Source organism: Lithobates pipiens, unplaced genomic scaffold (genome assembly GCF_037356315.1).
Source record: "Lithobates pipiens isolate NorthernLeopardFrog02 unplaced genomic scaffold, aLitPip1_a1.2 Scaffold_13, whole genome shotgun sequence".
NCBI classification, from domain to species: Eukaryota; Metazoa; Chordata; class Amphibia; order Anura; family Ranidae; genus Lithobates; species Lithobates pipiens.
The window spans coordinates 530,937,361-530,957,493 of record NW_027507718.1 but is presented as its reverse complement, the minus strand read 5'-3'; the positions used below and the strand labels follow the sequence as shown (position 1 = coordinate 530,957,493).

Sequence of the window (20,133 nt, the reverse complement as noted above, 5' to 3'; positions counted from 1 at the left end):
ATGTATCTGAGGACAAGACTGCAAAAGCTGGAAGAAAAACTTATGCTGGTGTTGCTGCCACAGGATCTGGGAAGGGGGAACAAGCAGGGAGGGAGCATGGGGACTTTCTATCTTTCTCCCTGTTTAAAAGGAGGAATGTTGTACAATTGAAATGGGAAGGTGATGGAAACCCCCCACATAGGAGGGTGGTGGTGGATAAAATCCTGCAGATGGGGTTTAGGCCTGCGGATATCTTCGCCCTGATCAGTCCGGCAGGTTCCTATGAATATGATTTGTCCTTTATCCGTCCGGAGTCTCTGGACATATTTTGGGAGAAGTTTGAACACGTGTGTAGGGGCCTGCCGGACTGGAAAGGGCTCATCCCCAAACTTATTTCCCGCCAGCCCCTCATTAAAATGGTGACAATACTTGTGCGCAATGAGTCTATACCCCAAGGGGATCTGACTGTATGGCTGAGGAGGTATGGGGACGTTCTGAGCCCCCTGAGAAAGATTTTGGACGATCGGGGAATATGGACAGGGGGATGGTCTGTGCAGCTGAAACTAAAGGTCATTGACAATGTTGTCCAACATCTGCCATCCTCAGCTTTCCTGGGGAGGGACAGGCTGACCATCTTCTACCCGGGCCAGCCAAAGCTCTGCAATAAATGTGGAGATAAAGGGCATCTTGCATCCTCCTGTCCAGTAATGAAGTGCTCCCTGTGTCAGGGTATAGGGCATTTGGCAAAGGATTGTAATATTATAAGGTGTAATCTGTGCAATGCAGTGGGACATCCTTATAGTCAGTGTCCTGAGGCAATGCACAACAAGCCTGAGCTCATGAGGGAGTTTTTCCGTCTGGACATGGAGGATGCGCAGAGCTCATCAGCTGGAGGGCCTGTGATCCCATCTGAGTCTGTGCCCATACCCAATGTGTCTCCCCAGTCTGTGCCAATACCCAATGTGTCTCCCCAGTCTGTGCCAATACCCAATGTGTCTCCCCAGTCTGTGCCAATACCCAATGTGTCTCTCCAGTCTGTGCCCATACCCAATGTGTCTGTGTCTCCCCAGTCTGTGCCCATACCCAATGGGTCTGTGTCTCCCCAGTCTGTGCCAGTACCCAATGTGTCTGTGTCCTCCCAGTCTGTGCGTGTACCTAGTGTGCCTGTGTCCTCCCAGTCTGTATGTAAAGTTTCAGTTGCCAAGAATGTGTCCAATCCTTCTGTGTCTTCTAAAATTGCAGAGGCAGCAAGAGGTGCTGAGGCTGGTGCATCAGGTGTGGTGCCAGTCCCCCTCCCCCGACGCTGCAGGGTTCCTATTGCAGATCGTGGGGGCCAGAGGAGTGGGGAAAATAGTGGGGAGGCTGGCCTGGTGGTAGATAAGGGAAGGGAGAGTGGGGGGGAGGGGGTTGAAGGGGAGGATAGGTGTGGGGAGGCTGGTTGTGGTTTATCCAAAGATGATATGGAGTGGTTGGAGGATAGGAGGAGGAGGGGCAAAATAAGGAAAAAAAGGGGTTCAGTTCCCTTCAATCCTGAAGTTTTGCCTTTGAAAAATAAGTTTAAGGTCCTGTCGGACGATGATGATGATGATGATTGGGACTCGTTCAGTTCAGCGTCCTCCATGGACGATGAGTGCCAGGGCGCAACAAAGCGTGCTGGTTCTCCAGGGAGAGGGAGTAGTCAGGCTAAGAAACGTCTGCCTCAATTACCCTGATGGCAGTTCCCACTCCGTTAAAAGTGGCAACCATTAATGTTGCCAGCTTGAGATCAGTAAGCGCTCGTCATATGGCCTTATTTTTGCTCAGCGAGTTTGATGCTGACATTTTGTTTTTACAAGAGACCCATCTGAGTAGTCTGGCCGATATACATCTGGCAAAGAAGGAGTGGAGACGTGGTCCCTCATTTTGGTCTCTTGCGGCCGAGCCTTACAGCGGGGTTGCAGTCCTTTTTTCTGGTATGGTAACGTGCCGGCGGGTAATTGAGGTAGAGATTGGGAGATGCATGGTCTTGGACGTCTCTGTAAGGGGGCAGGACTTGTGCCTGATTAACATCTATGGTCCCCAGACAAAGTGGGACAGGAAATGCCTCTTTACAAAGATTAAGCCTTTTCTTTTTACGGCCCAGCAGGTTATCTTTGGAGGTGATTTCAACACCATTACTAGGTCTAAAGACAGGAGAGGTTTCAGAGATAAGCTGGGCTATGACACCCTTTTTCTCAATGCGATAGTTAGGGAAGCAGGTCTGGTAGATGCGCACATTAAGCGTTGCCCAGACAGCACGGGGTTCACTTTTCAGAGAGGTAGTAGTCAGAGTAGGATAGATAGGTTTTTTTTAAAGGGAGACTCTGCTTTTTCGGCACCTGTGTGTCGGGCAGTGGAGTTTTCTGACCACTGTATTCTGTCTGTGACTCTGAATGCCTCAGACATGCCACCTAGGGGGAGGGGTATCTGGAGATTGAATTCGGCCCTCCTGGAAGACGAGAGAGTAAGACAATCCTTTGAGGATTTTTTTCAAGCACAGGTAACAATCCTAGACTTTTGCAACAGCAAGTCAGAATGGTGGGAGCTTGTAAAACAGCGGACTGTTAGGCTTTTCAAGGCCATAGGAAGAAAGAAGCAGCGAGATAAGTATATCACCTACCAGCGTTTGCGGAGGAAACTTGACCGCCTTGTTTCGAATGGAGGAGATTCTGGGGCGATCTCTGAGGTGAAGCTCCTCCTTAGGAGACATGAATATGACCGGCACGCCTCTTTGGTTCAGGAGAGGGATTACGGGAAATACCATTCGCCTGACCCTTACCAGAACTGTAAACAGAGCGTAGCAGTTAAGACGGTCCATGGCCTGAAGGACAGTACGGGCTCTCTGACGAAGTCTAGGTCAGGGATCCTGGAGGTGGTCAGGTCATACTATGCCGATCTCCTGGGAGGAAGGAACCTTGATCGGACAAGGATGTTGGGTTTTTTGGACTCTACACCAGGACTGGAAAATAATGTTCCTTTGATGAATTTGACAGATGAAATCACTGCAGATGAGGTAATCCAGGCTATTGATAAACTGGCCATCAAGAAAACGCCAGGGCCAGATGGGTTGACAGCTGAGTTTTATAAATGTTTTAAGACGATCCTGGCTCCCTACCTTGCGGAGGTTTTTAATGGCTGTTTGCAGGAGGGTTCTCTCCCTCCCTCCATGAGGCAATCTGCAGTGATCCTTCTGTCAAAGGGTAAAGATCCTTCGATGATTGAGAATTGGCGCCCCATTAGCCTTCTTAATGTCGATAGAAAGATACTGGCAAAGATTTTTTTCTGGCGATTATCACCAGTGGCAGGCAGTTTGTTATCCCACCACCAGCACTGTTCGGTCCAAGGTAGAAGCACTTTCTCAGCAGTGTTAGCCGTCCGGGAGGCCTTGGAGCGTTGTAGGGCTGCTGGTTGGGGTAAATTTTTGCTGACATTGGATCAGGCTAAGGCCTTTGATCGGGTTAATCATGAGTACTTATGGCTCCTTCTTGGCAGATATGGCCTGGAGGGGGGTTTCATTGATTGGCTTAAGATTTTGTACAAAGGGGCTGAAAGCTTTCCGCTAGTTAATGGTTGGGTCGGGCAACCCTTTGCGGTCGGCTCGGGTGTGCGTCAGGGGTGCCCATTGAGTCCTCTGTTATATGCATTTGCAATTGACCCCTTCATCAGAAGGCTGGAGAATGGGCCATTGTGTGGGGTACCTTTGGGCATCGCTGGTGAGCCTCCTTTGAAAGTTGTGGCCTATGCTGATGATGTTTCTGTTTTTGTCTCTGGGACTGGAGAGGCGCAGGAGGTGGTCTCAGTGATAACGCAGTATTCAGAGGCATCAGGTTCAAAGGTCAACCAGGACAAGTGTGAAGCTTTCTGGATGGGCGTGGAAGGTGAGAGCTTTGTTCTCCCGGATGACTTCCCGGAGCCCCAGCAAAAAATTAGAGTTCTAGGCATTGAATTTGGCCCAGGTGACTATGGTCATGCAAATTGGGTGAACAGGCTGGAGAATGCCGATGCCAAGGTGGCAAGCTGGAAAGGTTGGCAGCTTTCCTTGAGGGAAAAGGTTGATCTGATCAAGACTTACCTGATTCCGATTTTTCTATATGTTAGTTTAGTTTGCATTTTGCCAGTTTCTCTCTACACCAGGGTCTATACTTGTTTCTTCCAGCTGTTATGGGGGAACAGAATAAACCTTGTCAAAAGGAATGTGACTTACCTTTCTAGGCGGGAGGGTGGTCTAGGGATGATCAACCCTGTAGTCTTTTTCTCTCTGATGTTTGTGAAGTACAATCTTGGTAACATGTTGGCAGAGAGACCGCCTGGGTGGGTTGGTATTTTCCAGTCCTGGTTTAGGCCCTTTCTGCGAGACTGGGAAAATGGTGGGCCAGTGAAAAGCCTGAGGGTCAAGCATGATAAGCTCCCGGCTTATGTTGCCCCGTGTTTGAAAATGCTTCGGCAGTGGCAAGTAACAGCAGGAGAAGTCAGATCTCTTCCAAGGAAACTTCTTGAGAAGCGGATCATGAGCTCTGTTTTTTGCGAGCCACTGGCCTTGAGGGATTGCCCAAGCCTGGTTTTGGGGGTGGGTTTGAGATTGATTAATTTGGAGAGAATCCCAATGAAGTTTAGGGATCAGGCTTGGCTTGCCTTTCATGGAAAACTATATGTGAAGGGCAACTTGAAGTTTCTTTCCATGAGTGATCGGGGCTGCCCGAGAGTGGAGTGTGGAGGAGTGGTGGAGTCCATGGATCACTTTCTACTTCAGTGCCCTTTTAATATAGAGGTGTACAAGAGGGTGGGGAGGGCTCTGAGTATACCCTTCCTCCCCCATATGAGTTATGCAGAGTGGGTGTATGGGGCTTTCCAGACTCGTCGGGATTATGATTTGGAAACACTTTTTTTAGTTAGTTTAGTAGTCCGTTATTTCACGTGGAGTGCACGGTGTCAGGTATCCTTACGGGGTAAAATCCTCCCTGTGGAAGTGGTGGTGGAGAACATTCTGGGTGAGGTTGGGAAGATTCGGGGTCTTGAGAAAGACAGGTGGCAGCAGGAGGCCTGGATAAAGGCGTGGAGGAATATCAGGGCTCTGTAGCTGCTGCCTGTTGATCTCGGGGTGTGCGGCTTTCTTTGTATTCTTCTTTCACTCCCTTAGATTTTCAGATCCAATACAATTTTGATAAAAGGCTACATGCATGGTGACGGTGATGTTCCTTAGTCTGGCTCTCCCATAGGGATTATGTAATGCGCAATTTGTTTTTGCACTGTTTATTTTGTTCTTGTTCTTTCTGGTTTGTATAATGATATTCAATTATTTTGTAAATATGTTTTTATTTATTTATTATGGTTTTATTGTATATAAGTTGTTGTTTGTAAGATTTTCAATAAAACAAAATTAACCCCTCATAATGGACACAGCGGGTGTACAGACCTGGGAACTCAGCACAGGGATGGTGGGAACCCCTCATAATGGGCACAGCGGGTGTACAGACCTGGGAACTCAGCACAGGGATGGTGGGAACCCCTCATAATGGACACAGCGGGTGTACAGACCCGGGAACTCAACACAAGGATGGTGGGAACCCCTCCTAATGGGCACAGCGGGTGTACAGACCCGGGAACTCAACACAAGGATGGTGGGAACCCCTCCTAATGGGCACAGCGGGTGTACAGACCCGGGAACTCAGCACAGGGATGGTGGGAACCCCTCCTAATGGGCACAGCGGGTGTACAGACCCGGGAACTCAGCACAGGGATGGTGGGAACCCCTCATAATGGGCACAGCGGGTGCACAGACCAGGGAACTATATACTGCTATATGAGAGATAGAAGAAACTGTCAGGTGGTCTAACTTTCCACTAAAGATTCCAGAAGAAAACTGAAATATTAATTTTGAGTGGACTTATCCTTTAGTTTGGCCTTGCCACCTTCCATTCCTGTTCCTTCTCTAGCTTATGTTGTGTGAATCACTAATGCATAGTCATGATTTTTCTCTCCTCTGTAGGGTCATCCTCTCTCTACAGTGGCAGGAACTTTGTGACGGCGTTCATGGAAGCATCTCCACTGGGAATAAGCCAGTTTGAGCTCATCCTGAATGGAATTGACTGTTGCGCTATGGTCAATGTGACAATACAAGGTTGTAACTTCTTCCAGAGCGTTACCCTCCAGCAGGGAGAAATGGTCAACCTCGCAATTCCAACCAGCGTCATGCTCAATGGCAGTTCCATCTCCTCCGCAGGAGTCATTGTGATTTCATCCAATAGCAGTATATCTGTCATCTCCAAGGTCCGGAGGACTGGTGGCTATGATTGGTCATACATCTACCCAGTGGATCTACTAGACAAACAATACTATGTCATCACACCCGTCTCAGCCTTACCAAGCAATGCCCAATTTGCGATATTAAACCTGGACCAGGCGAATTCTATCACAGTGACGTTATATGGTGGCACCGTCACATTCCAGGGCCAGTCCTTTACATCTGGAAGCTCAACGAGTTTCCAGCTCTCACCCTACCAAGGCGCTCAGTTCCAGCTGCCTGGCGGTGACCTCTCGGGGTCCTTCATACAAGCCAATAAACCCATCGCCGTTCTGAGTGGCCATCAAGATTACCAAAATTATCCGTTGTACTCCTACGGCTACGTCTTTGAGCAGCTGCTCCCTGAAAGTATCTGGGGAAGATCGTTTGTTTTGCCCCCGCTGTCTGTCCAGCCACGGAATGATGATGTCGTTCTGGTGATGGCTTCTCAAGGCACCAATCTGAATGTGTATAATGTGTCTGTGGTGGTGGCCTCCAAAAGTCTTTCAAGAGGAGACATTTTCGTGCAGAAAATTCATACGGACGCTCTCTGGATATCTGCCGATCATGATGTGATGGTCATGCTTGTCTGTTCCGGAGGTCCCATCAAGGCAAACACAACCCTAACTCCCTTCATGTCCAATGTGGTGGCCACCACAGACCTGGAGACCTCCCAGGTAGTTCATGATTCCACTGGCTTTACCACCAATCTGCTTGTAGTTACCGTTAGTGGCAAAATGTCAGGAACAGTGGTAGATGGAATCCCAGTCCCACCAAACACCACCTGGAATGACGATGACTTCAAGACCCTGAAATACTCCTGGGTGGAGGTGACCGTCTCCCCGGGATCTCACTATGTTCAACAACTTTTGAATGAACATGTCTGGGTCGTGTCCTACAGCTTTACTGGTAATAGTTCTTACAATTCTATTATTATTATAGTCATTCAGCCATGATGCAAGCTGCACTGTCTGCACTGCATAGAGGATTTGAGGATTATTTCAGACAAAAATGTATGTGGTCGTTATGTACTAAACGATGGACAGTTACTGAAAGTATAGATTGGACCAATGGCCTACTTACCAAGATTTCACAATAACATCAGAGATGTTAAACTTCCTCCCATTGGTCTTTCCCACCCTATAAGACCAGAACATGCTTCCGTTCCAACCTGCGAAGGCCTACCGTATTAATACTGTCCCTCCAGGGGCGGACTGACAACTCATGGGGCCCCCGGGCAATAGGAGATTATGGGGCCACACAGTATACACAAACAGACACACACAGTATACAATCACACAGTATACAAAGACATGTTTCTATTGGCTGAGAAGGTACTGTAGAGGTGGGGCAGCTATAATCTCAGGATTTTTAGACCAAAAGGATGTCGGTGAGGGACATTTCAGAGACAGATGTAAAAAAAACACAGATTTTTACATACTGTCCCTGTTTTTACTAAGGATGGCAACCCTGATGGGGGCCCCCTAGTGGCCTGGGGCCCTCGGGCAGTGCCCGAGTGGCCGAATGGTCAGTCCGCCCCTGTGTCCCTCTAAACTTAGGAACGTAGGAATGCACTGAAGGTCATCAGTAGATGAACAGTGAGGAGTAAATCCTACCCCCCCTCCAAACCCATCATACCATCACATATCCCCTCCCCAATATCCACCCTCCCCACACAAATCCCCCCCCCATCCTCAAATATGCAGCCCCATGAAAATTTTCTTGCGCAAAATCTTTTCTTTCAGCACAACTCCTCTCCCAAATCACTTTCCCTCAAAATCCCCCATTCCAACACAAATCTTCTCCCCTACCCAAATCCCCTGACACAAATACTTTCCCCCCGGCTCATATATCCAACCCATGAAAATATCCTTCCCCAAAACCTTTCCTTACAGCACAACTCCTCTACCATATGGCCCCCCCCCCCCCGGCTCATATATCCAACCCATGAAAATATCCTTCCCCAAAATCTTTTCTTTCAGCACAACTCATCTCTTAGATCACCTTCCCCCAAAAATCCCCCAGCCCAGCACCAATCTTCTCCCCTACCCAAACCCCCTGGCACAAATACCCTCCCCTCAGCACAAATATCCAACCTCACAAAAATCTCCTTCGCCAAAATCTTTGCTTTCAGTACAAATCCTCTCCCAAATCACCCCCCCAAACAAAATCTCTTATCCAAGCACCAACCCCCCCCCCCAAAAGACCCCCAACACAATATTCCCCCCAAAAAACCCTCCCAGCTCTTTCCTTTCCTCATAATATACATTCAGAGCACAAATCCTGCACCACATTCCCCACTGAGCACAAGCCCCCTTTCTCTAGGACAAATTCCCGACACCCATTCAGGCACAAATCATCTCCCCTCCCAACATAAGAGCCTCCCTCCCAGCATCTTTCCCTCAAATCCCCCCTGAGCACAAATCCTCTTTCCCCAGGACAAAATTTAAACCCCCATCCCAGCACAAATCTTTGCTCCCCCCATTATATCCCCAGTGTAATCCCCTCTCCATGTCTGAACTTACAGACCTTAGATTGAGCATATCAGATGGCCCGGGGGGGTGTCCTTACTCCCAGGCACCCCCAGTGTTGTGTCATGAGGCATGTCAGAATCGAGGGGGAGCTTCTCCCAGCTCAGAATATATTGTGGTGGCAGTTTGTGGGGAGAGATGCCATCTGCTGCCATTGCTGGTGATTGTGGTGTTGTGGACTTAGGGAAGCCCGCAGGGGGTGAGAGGTATTTCTCCCCCCGGATGTCCAGTGCTAATGAAGACACCTCATTACAGTAGTCAGTGTACCCCATTAAATTGGCAGTCAATGTTCTCCCTTTCATTGGTGGTCAGTGTCTCCTTACACTGTGCCTCTTTGGTGATCCGTGTACCCGATTAAATTGGTGGTCAGTGTGCTCCATTACAGTAGCGGTCAGTGTACCTCATTACGTTGGCGGTCAGTGTCCACCATTATATTGGAAGCCAGTGTCCCCTTACATTGTACCTCATTGGTGATTAGTGCGCCTCATTACAGTAGTTGTCAGGTTGCCCCATTAAATTGGTGGTCAGCGTGCCCCATTACAATGGTGGACAGTGCCAACAGTGTACAATGGTGGTCAGTGCCAACAGTGTACTCAGCAGGAAAGCACAGGGAACGGGTGCAGGAAGAAGATCGGCAGCATAGGAGGAAGGGGCGGGCTCTTAAATGTAAACACAAGAAGTGACCAACCACAGTGATCCCATAGCACAGAGCCACTCTGATTGGCTCTGTGCCTTTGCTTATGATCATGGCTGTCTAATGACTGCACAAATCCTATGAAATGTGCAGCATTGTGCGGGCAGTTTGGACACCCAGGTCCCCTCCCATAGGAGATTCGGGGCATGTGTTCACTGTCCCTGATGCTAGTTACCCCCAATTTTATCTGTATTGTCTCCTTTAGATCGCAAAGTGCTGCACAAACTGTTGGCATCATCTAAATCCTGTATAATTAAATAGAGTAGCTGTTATATTGATTTGTGACTTTTCGTTCTGCACAGGTAATGCCACCTCGCTTCCCTGCGCTGGGAATACCTCCGCCTCCTTCAACTTTTATGGCAGCGGTTTGAACTGTAGCTGCCAGAGGCCGCAACTTGTCAACACCAGTCTACTTGGGATGACCACTCCCAACACCAGTCTACAAGGGATGACCACTCCCAACACCAGTCTACAAGGGATGACCACTCCCAACACCAGTCTACAAGGGATGACCACTCCCAACACCAGTCTACAAGGGATGACCACTCCCAACACCAGTCTACAAGGGATGACCACTCCCAATACCAGTCTACAAGGGATGACCACTCCCAACACCAGTCTACAAGGGATGACCACTCCCAACACCAGTCTACAAGGGATGACCACTCCCAATACCAGTCTACAAGGGATGACCACTCCCAACACCAGTCTACAAGGGATGACCACTCCCAACACCAGTCTACAAGGGATGACCACTCACAACACCAGTTCATATGGGATGACCACTCCCAACACCACTGTCTTCAAAAGCCTGACCACCAAGACCTGCAAAGGTAGGAAGGGTTATCAATAATTGTAGCACTCACCCCCGTAGGGCTCACTGCAGAGTTAAACGGGTACTTTCCCAAGTAAGTTTGAAAAAGTCCTCCCATCTGGGAGAGATACTGGAGCTTGTTTCTTGGTAGCACCAACTTGGGGTGACCTAACCTGCCTTGATTGTACCTGGTGAGGTATTCACTTTCTTCACCAAAGTGCGTTCTCTCTTCTCCTCTGGAGGTATTCCTTCCTGCACCTCAACATGGTTTGATTCTGTTATTCTTCTGTAGAAAGACAGCAGTCAATCCACTAACTGTTCAGCCATCTGAATGTGTCACTTCAGCTAGGACCCTCCCTTGTGTCCCCTCCTCTGCTATATCTTATAATTCAAGCACGTCTCTTGAAGTGGACTCTCCCACTTTTTGCTTCCAGACTCCCGAGGTCCCCCAATGCTACTGCCTGGCTGTTCCCTACTACCAGGTGGTTGACTATCTTGTCCAGGTAACCCTGATCATCTGTTGGAAAATTGAGTATTAAGCTACTTGCTTCCCTCGCTAGGGCTTTGATAGCCGGTTCTACCTGCTGAGTGGGTGGAATATCATATGATTAGATGAGAGCCCTTTCCAAGTTCTGGAAATATCTTCACCTACATCAACTTTTATGGCAGCAGCTTGGACTGTAGCTGCCAGAGCCTGCAACTTGTAAGTACCAGTCTACATGAGATGACCACTCACAACATCAGTCCATATAGAATGACCACTCCCAACACCACTGTCTTCAAAAGCCCAACCACCAAGATCTGCAAAGGTAGGAAGGGTTATTAATAAATGTAACACTCACCCCCATAGGGCTCACTGTAAAGTTAAACAGATTCTTTCCCAAGTTAGTGCAAAGCAGCCAGGCACACGGCAGCAGCACAACCAGGAGTGCCCCAGGGCAAGCAGCCCATGGAGCGATATTCCCAGTCAGGGGAAAAACAATCTCTTTTGGGCTTCAGCCTACTTACCAGGAATCCATCCACCATCTAGGCACACCTCCCCAGAGATTGTATAGGCCTTACTAAATATTCAGGCTGGGTATTTGAAACCTTTCACCCCCAATCTCCAGAAGCTTCTCCTAGAGTCAGGGGAAGGTAATCAAACTCCCAGCCTATGGAGCTTCGAGCCAGACTAAACTAAACAATTCTGGTAGCTACAGCAGATGCCCAAACTAATGTTACTTAACAGCCTGTGTAGGAGAGCGTTATATCAAGCAGTCACTTGGTGTCAGGATCTTGCAGTCTCGAAGAGCTCAGACTGGGAGAGGAAGCGGTAGAACAAGGAGCCCATCAGTCATGCTGCGGTGCTCATGTGCTAACAAGAAAAATGTTAATAGGAGAAGTAGGCAGAGTGACAGAGAGAGGAAATCATCAGTCTTCTGCTTCTCCTTTCACTGACCAATCTGGAGGAAGCTCCACTCACTGTCAAGGGAACATGCTACAGTAACACCATAAACATAGATGTGACATGTTCTTAAAGAGGAAGTAAACCCTGATGAGTTTACTTCCTCTTTCATTCCCTGCAAAGGCAAAGCATAATGGATTACTATGCATTGCATCGGATCGCATCGCATAGTAGCCCATTATGTGTCACTTACCTGACACAGGAGCCAGCAAAGTCACCGCTGTCCCCTGTAGTCCGCCGCATCCATCTTGTTGGTGGGGTCTCGCAGCTCCGCCGCTGTCATTCGCCTTGGCATAGTAAATATAACAATGACTAAGCCCTTTTTGATTGCTCTGAAGAATTCACAAATCTGACACTTTTAAAGAAATGGGGTGCACAGAGGTGCATTTGGAGACACTGGGCTCACAGGGGTACATTTGGAGATACAGTGTGCACAAGGGTATACTGGGAGAAAAGAGGATAGTAGGACAAATGGGGAGCACAAGACACACACATTTGGAGTGCATGAAGCACACTTGGAGACTTGGGGTGCACAGGGCTCACTTGGAGACTTGAGAAACACTTGGAGACTTGGGGAACACAAGGCACACTTGGAGACACAGGGAACACAAGGCACACTTGGAGACTTGGAGAACACAGGGCACACTTGGAGACATAGGGAACACAGGGCACACTTGGAGACACAGGGAACACAGGGCACACTTGGAGACACAGGGAACACTTGAAGATTTGGAGAACACAGGGCACACTTGAAGACTTGAGAAACACAAGGAACACTTGGAGACTTGGGGAACACAGAGCACACTTGGATACACAGGGAACACAGGGCACACTTGGAGACACAAGGCACACTTGGAGAACACAGGGCACACTTGAAGACTTGGAGAACACAGGGCACACTTGAAGACTTGAGAAACACAAGGAACACTTGGAGACTTGGGGAACACAGAGCACACTTGGATACACAGGGAACACACAGCACACTTGGAGACTTGGGGAACACAGAGCACACTTGGATACACAGGGAGCACACAGCACACTTGGAGACTTGGAGAACACAGGCCACACTTGAAGACTTGAGAAACACAAGGAACACTTGGAGACTTGGGGAACACAGAGCACACTTGGAGACACAGGGAACACAGGGCACACTTGGAGACACAGGGAACACAAGGCACACTTGGAGACACAGGGAACACAAGGCACACTTGGAGACTTGAGAAACACAGGGCACACTTGAAGACTTGAGAAACACAAGGAACACTTGGAGACTTGGGGAACACAGAGCACACTTGGAGACTTGGGGAACACAGAGCACACTTGGAGACTTGGGGAACACAGATCACACTTGGAGACTTGGAGAACACAGGGCAGACTTGAAGACTTGAGAAACACAAGGAACACTTGGAGACTTGAGGAACACAGGGCACACTTGGATACACAGGGAACACACAGCACACTTGGAGACATGGGGTGCACAGGGCACACTTGAAGACTTGAGAAACACAAGGCACACTTGGAGACATGGGGTGCACAGGGCATACCTGGAGACTTGATGTGCACAGGGCACACTTGGAGACTTGGGGTACACATGGTGGACTTGGGGACTTGGGGTGCACTTGGAGGCACATAGAGAACAGGGCACACTTGGAGACTTGGGGTGCCTCTGTAGCACCATCTAGCATGACCTGCAGTAACCATGACCCAATTTCTGACTCACAAAGCTTACCATGAGTCATAAGCATACATTTGCCTACACTGGCACTAGTAGCACAATTGAGAGTGCTACAGAGAGTATGTTAGAGAATCAGTTTCTTTCATCCGACCAGAAGAGTCTGACAGGTGGTAACTAGTGATGAGCCAAGCTGCCCGGGTTCAGTTAGAGAAGGGTTCACCTGTTTGGATGCCGCACCCAAACCCCATGGAAATCATGGGGTTTGAAAAAGAAAGTGCTCAACATGTGGAAGAAGATAGGCATCCCTTGCAGTGACAGCATTCAGGTACCTATAGTTCATGTAAAAGGAACTGGTGCCATCCTTCCTTTGTACCAAGATGATAGCGGCCAACCATAGGCTCCTGCTGTTTTCAGTCACCCCTTGTTACATCATCTGTTCCAGCATCTGCTTGACTTCTTGGTTGAGGTGAACACTAGATGCCAACAGGAAAAGTCCTTCCATCCAAGAGAGAGACTGGGGCTTGTTTCTTGGCAACTCCATGGGGGGGGGGGGGGGACCTCATCTGCCTTGATTTTTCCTGAGGAGGTGTTAACTTTCCTCACCAAGGTGCATTCTCCCTTTTTTTTTCACCTGGAGGTATTCCTTCCTGCACCCTAACATGGATGGTTCTGTCTGAAGCTAGGCCATTCCTTCCATCAATTTCCAGATGGACGCTTCACATGGAGCTGTCTGTTCAATTTGTGGTAGGTCCAGTTGTCTTCCACCTGCTGTAGCCATAAGTATGTCCATGCCAGTACATCTCTGCTCAGAACAGACTATGGTCTTCTCCAACGGTTTGTAGAGTTTCAAACTTGGCTTATATCTGTTATTGTCCTGTAGAAAGACAGCAGTCAATCCACAAACTGTTCAGCCATCTGAATGTGTCACTCCAGCCAGGCCATCCTCGTACCTCCCAACCTTTTGAGATGGCATTGAGGGACATCTATTAGCAAAAGTATGTAGGCATAGGACACACCCCCTGCCACACATTATTAAAGGAGAATTATACAAAAACTTGGGGTTCTTTGAGAAGGGGGTGTAGCTCCTCTCTCATTAAGAGGTTGGTTGTAGATTGTTGCTCAGGTAGCCCACCGAAGAGACCCCAGGCAGACTCCACAAGATATGGCTGGATGAGCCTTTTGGTCTGGAGGTTCAGTTGGCTGAAGGTCCTCTGGAAGGGCAGTACTCTGAAATCTGCTGGTAGAGTGTCCAAAAACAGCAACTAGGGTTTCACAGAGATGTGTGCTCTTGCACCCTCTGCTAGAGGCCCGCATGCCAGACACAGCGATGGAAGAATCAGCACCTAGTAAGAGCTCATGTACCTGGTCACTGCTGTATCATCAGCCAGGGTCTCTCTGAGTAGCGGGAGGAGATGGAATTTTTAATCTCCGGGTCTGTCCAGGAGTCTGGAGGATGATGGAGAATTAATGGGAATAAAGTTAAAGAAGCCCACAGCTCCTGCTGAGGGAGGTGAGTTAAAGGGAACCCCGCTAGATGAGTGATAAGATTGTCATAGAGGAGGGGGGGGGCAGATCCCTTGAGTCAGCTTAAATGTAAATTTTATGTTCTGCATATCAATATTGTGAATACCGACTAACATGTCTCTCTTCCTCCTTCAGATGGGTTGGCCGACCTCTACATGATGAGCACGCAACTTAGTTGGTGGGACGCCCTACGCTACTGCCGCCAGTACTACACCGACCTGTTCAGTCTTCCTGATCAAAGCACCCAGAACCTTGTGGCCACCACAATGAGGATGGCTAGTATGTCAAAGAATGGTCTATGGATCGGCCTCCGCAGGCACAAAGTGTGGGGGTACCTATACTGGACTGATGGGGAACCCACCAACTACATGAACTGGGGAAATGGTGAGCCCAATGACCCCATCACCAACATGTGTACCCTCATCTCACCAGACAAGAACTTCACCTGGATGGGCCAGTGCTGTTCCATGAAGCTTAGCTTTATCTGCTACTGACACCCCTTCTGGAATGCATCTCACATCCACCAATCACCACTGAGACCCCTCCTCCTTTGGGATATATAACACCCGCCAATCACTACTGACCCCCCCAGGATATATCACATCCACCAATCACCACTGAGACCCCTCCTCCCAGGATATATCACATCCACCAATCACCACTAAGACCCCTCCCCCCTTTGGGATATATAACACCCGTCAACCACTACTGACCCCCCCAGGATATATTACATCCACCAATCACCATTGAGACTCCTCCTCTGAGAGATATAACACCCACCAATCACTACTGACCCCCCTCCTCCCAGGATATATTACACCCACCAATCACTATTGAGGCTCCTCCCCCTGGGATATATAACACACACTTATAACTACTGACACCAATCCGGGGATATATCACACCCACCTATCACTACTGACACCCTTCCCATGGTAAATCACATCCACCAATCACTACTGACACCCCTTTCCCGGGATTTATAACACCCACCAATCACTACTGACCCCCCAGAATATATTGCACCCACCAATCACTATTGAGACTCCTCCTCTGAGAGATATAACACCCACCAATCACTATTGAGACTCCTCCTCTGAGAGATATAACACCCACCAATCACTACTGACCCCCCCGAATATATTGCACCCACCAATCACTATTGAGACTCCTCCACTGAGAGATATAACACCCACCAATCACTACTGAGACCCCTCCCCCTAGGATATATAACACCCACCAATCACTACTGACACCCCTCCCCCCAGGATATATAACACCCATCAATCACTACTGACACCCCTCCCCCCAGGATATATAACACCCACCAATCACTACTGACACCCCTCCCCCCAGGATATATAACACCCACCAATCACTACTGAGACCCCTCCCCCCAGGATATATAACACCCACCAATCACTACTGACATCCCTCCCCCCAGGATATATAACACCCACCAATCACTACTGACACCCCTCCCCCCAGGATATATAACACCCACCAATCACTACTGAGACCCCTCCCCCCAGGATATATAACACCAACCAATCACTACTGAGACCCCTCCCCCCAGGATATATAACACCCACCAATCCCTACTGAGACCCCTCCCCCAAGGATATATAACACCCACCAATCACTACTGACACCCCTCCCCCCAGGATATATTACACCCACCAATCACTACTGAGACCCCTCCCCCAAGGATATATAACACCCACCAATCACTACTGACACCCCTCCCCCCAGGATATATAACACCCACCAATCAATACTGAGACCCCTCCTCCACTTGGGATATATAACACCCACCAATCACCACTGAGATCCCTCCCCCCTTTGGGATATATAACACCCGCCAACCACTACTGACACCTCTCCCGCGGGATATGTTACAACTTCCATCACTAATGAGACCCCTGCAGAGATTTATTACATTGGCGGGTCACTGGGGGGGTGGGGGGGGTGGAAGGATGAAGGGGTTATAGGGGATGGTCCACATTATCCATTCCATACCAGAAGAAGAAGAAGTCATATTCTGGAGTCACCTCCTTTTATTTTAATATTGTTTGCTAATTTGTCTGGATTGTAACATCTGTCTTTTCCTTTCATGCCCCCCCCCAGTGATAATAAATCCGAGAATTGAGAATCTGGTGTTCATTGCTCAAAAGGATGCAGGAAGAAGAAGGGGTTGTTGTGTGTGTGATTGTATTGTGTCACCGGCCCCTGTACGCTGATTGGTAAGTCACTGAGATTGCATTGTGTGGCTGTATATTTATGTATATTGCAGAACTTGGCTGACAGACAATGAGATGGCCAATCCGATTGCATGCAGGTTTGTATCTGTGTATGGAAGTTATAGGTGGGCACAGATCTCATTGCCAGACAGGGACTGTATGACTGGTGCGTGTATGGGGGAGTGGGAAAGATGAATGCGTAGGATTCTGGTTCTGAAGCCTGGGGAAATCACTGTAGCCCCCCCCCCCCCCGTCTTATACAGGGGCTACCAGTCACATTTAGTGCTGCTGGGTGATAGGCAACTTTATTAGTTTATAGTCTACATCAGGGGTGTCAAACTTAAATTCATTGTGGGCCACATCGGCATTATGGTTGCCCTTAAAGATCCGGTTGTATCTGTAAGACTATGTATCTACTTAGATACTTAGGAGTACGCAGTATACAGAGTGTAGAAGTATCCACCATATCTATATCCACCACATCCATATCCACCATATTCATATCCAAAGTATCCACCATATACATATCCACCATATCCATATCCATCATTTACAAATCCAGCATATCCATATCCATCATATCTATATCCACCATATCCATATCCAAAGTATCTACCATATCCAAATCCACCATATTCATACCATATCTATATCCACCATATCCATATACACCATACACATATCCAAAGTATCCAACATATACATATCCACCATTTCCAAATCCACCATATCCACCATCTCTATATCCACCATATCTATATACATCATATCTATATCCACCATATCCATAGCATATCCATATCCAAAGTATCCACCATATCCATATCCACCATATACATATCCATATCCACCCGATTCCAAGTATCTATCCACCATATCCACATACTCCACATCCATATCCACCATATCTATATTTAACATATCATAGCCAAACTATCCACCATATCTATATCCACCATATCCATATCCACCATATCCATATCCACCATATCCATATCCACCATATCTATATCCACTATATGCATACAATATATATATCCACCATATCCATATCCACTATATGCATACAATATCTATATCCACCATATCCATATCCACTATATGCATACAATATATATATCCACCATATCCATATCCACTATATGCATACAATATCTATATCCACCATATCCATATCCACTATATGCATACAATATATATATCCACCATATCCATATCCAAAGTATCCAATAAATCCATATCCAAAGTATCCACCATATTCATATCCAAAGTATCCACCACATCCATATCCACCATATCCATATCCACCATATCTATATCTACCATATCTATATCCCCCATATCCATATCCAAAGTATCTACCATATCCATATCATATCTATATCTATATGTACCATATTCATATTCACCATATCCATATCCAAAGTATCCATATCCAACATATCCATAGCCACCAAATGCATACCATATCTATATCCACCACATCCATACCATATCTATATCCACCATATTCATAACATATCTATATCCACCATATTCATAGCCACCATATCCATACCATATCTATATCCACCATATTCATATCCACCATATCCATACCATATCTATATCCACCATATTCATATCCACCATATCCATATCCATCATATCCATACCATGGGTGCGCTACCTACACAGTTCAGAGTTCAGAAGTCTGTGACCTGCAGAGTTCAGGAGTGTGCGGTGTACAGAGTTCCCCCCCAATAAAAAAAGCTTCCTCACATCTCATCTGCCCGGCTCTAGTACCTTCTGGCAGTTTAGGTGGCTCTGCGTCTCTCCCTCTCACTTGCAGGAGATCATTGGTGGGCACTATTATGTCCCAATGTGAGTGCGTGCTGGCTAGGCAGAGAGCTGCAAGAGTCAGAGGTGGGGGAACTCTGTTCCAGCTGAAAAAAAAAAGCCCTGGGTGTGAGGGCCACATAAAGTGGCCTGGTGGGCCATATTTGGCCCACAGGCCTTGTGTTTGATACTTATGGTCTACATGTTCATTTGGTTTTCCCCTAATTTCAATGTAGCTGTGGTTTCTGCCTGCTGCCCGTAGGTGTCACTGGCACCTCTGGTATTAGTATGACAAGTTACAGTAAAACTGGCTTACGAATAGTCATACTTCTCTTAGCCAACCAGTAAGAGTTTCCTGGCTACTGGTGCATGCCGGGAGAGGAAATCCCTCCAAAGTGAGGGTAACAAGGAAAAATCTGTCGCCGCCACGGAGGCGCCATTTTGTTTGGTTAGTATTGGAGCGGACTAAGAATATCCGCTCATAATATGGTGTACCCGACTGTACATGGTTGGCGGTGTGGTGTAAAAACAGCAATTCATCAAAATCTCCAATTACTCATGGTTTACATTAACCCCGAAGTGACGTAATTGGAGATCTTGATGAATTGGCTAATTTGACAGAACAAGGGAATCCTTGATTGTCACCAGAACTACTGTCCCCATTGGAAGATTTCTCCTCTATTCCAATTCTGGTGACAACCTAAAATTTGGGATTTTTTTTCTACATTCGTCCCAATCTATCTCCACTCTATCCAAAACCGACGAGTGCGGACTGATGGTGGCCCCCGCTCATCAGTTTTAATGATGGTTTTCTCTACAAATGCTGAAACTATAGGGCCCGGCCCTCCATCTAACAATGCAGCCTGTCCACCTTTGAACCTTTAAGGAGCATCAGGTGAGTGGGTGGGCAGTGGTCACCAAGGGCAGGCCAGGCTCGGTCATTGAGGTTCCAGTCCTTCCTTCCAGGACCAGAAGGGAAGAAGTCCACCACCCACCCTTTTTTGCACCACTCCCTGCGGTCTGGAACCCCAACCAGGTATGAAAAATGAAGAATCGTACATGTTGGAGCAACATGATGATCACTTATTCCTCAACCTAATTAGGAAGCATGCTGTG

The 20,133-nt window shown here is 47.8% G+C and overlaps 1 protein-coding gene across 1 annotated transcript in view; it reads left to right on the top strand.

Moving 5' to 3' along the window:
- The window catches only part of LOC143975688 (IgGFc-binding protein-like), a 35,839-nt gene extending 18,929 nt beyond the window's left edge, over positions 1-16,910 (top strand). Inside the window, exons 2-4 of the mRNA XM_077478183.1 lie at positions 5,984-7,186; positions 9,805-10,335; positions 15,095-16,910. Of these exons, the coding sequence (XP_077334309.1) occupies positions 5,984-7,186; positions 9,805-10,335; positions 15,095-15,453 (2,093 nt within the window). The 3' untranslated portion in view covers positions 15,454-16,910. The remainder of the gene's footprint in view (positions 1-5,983; positions 7,187-9,804; positions 10,336-15,094) is intronic.
- Positions 16,911-20,133: the final 3,223 nt, after the last annotated feature.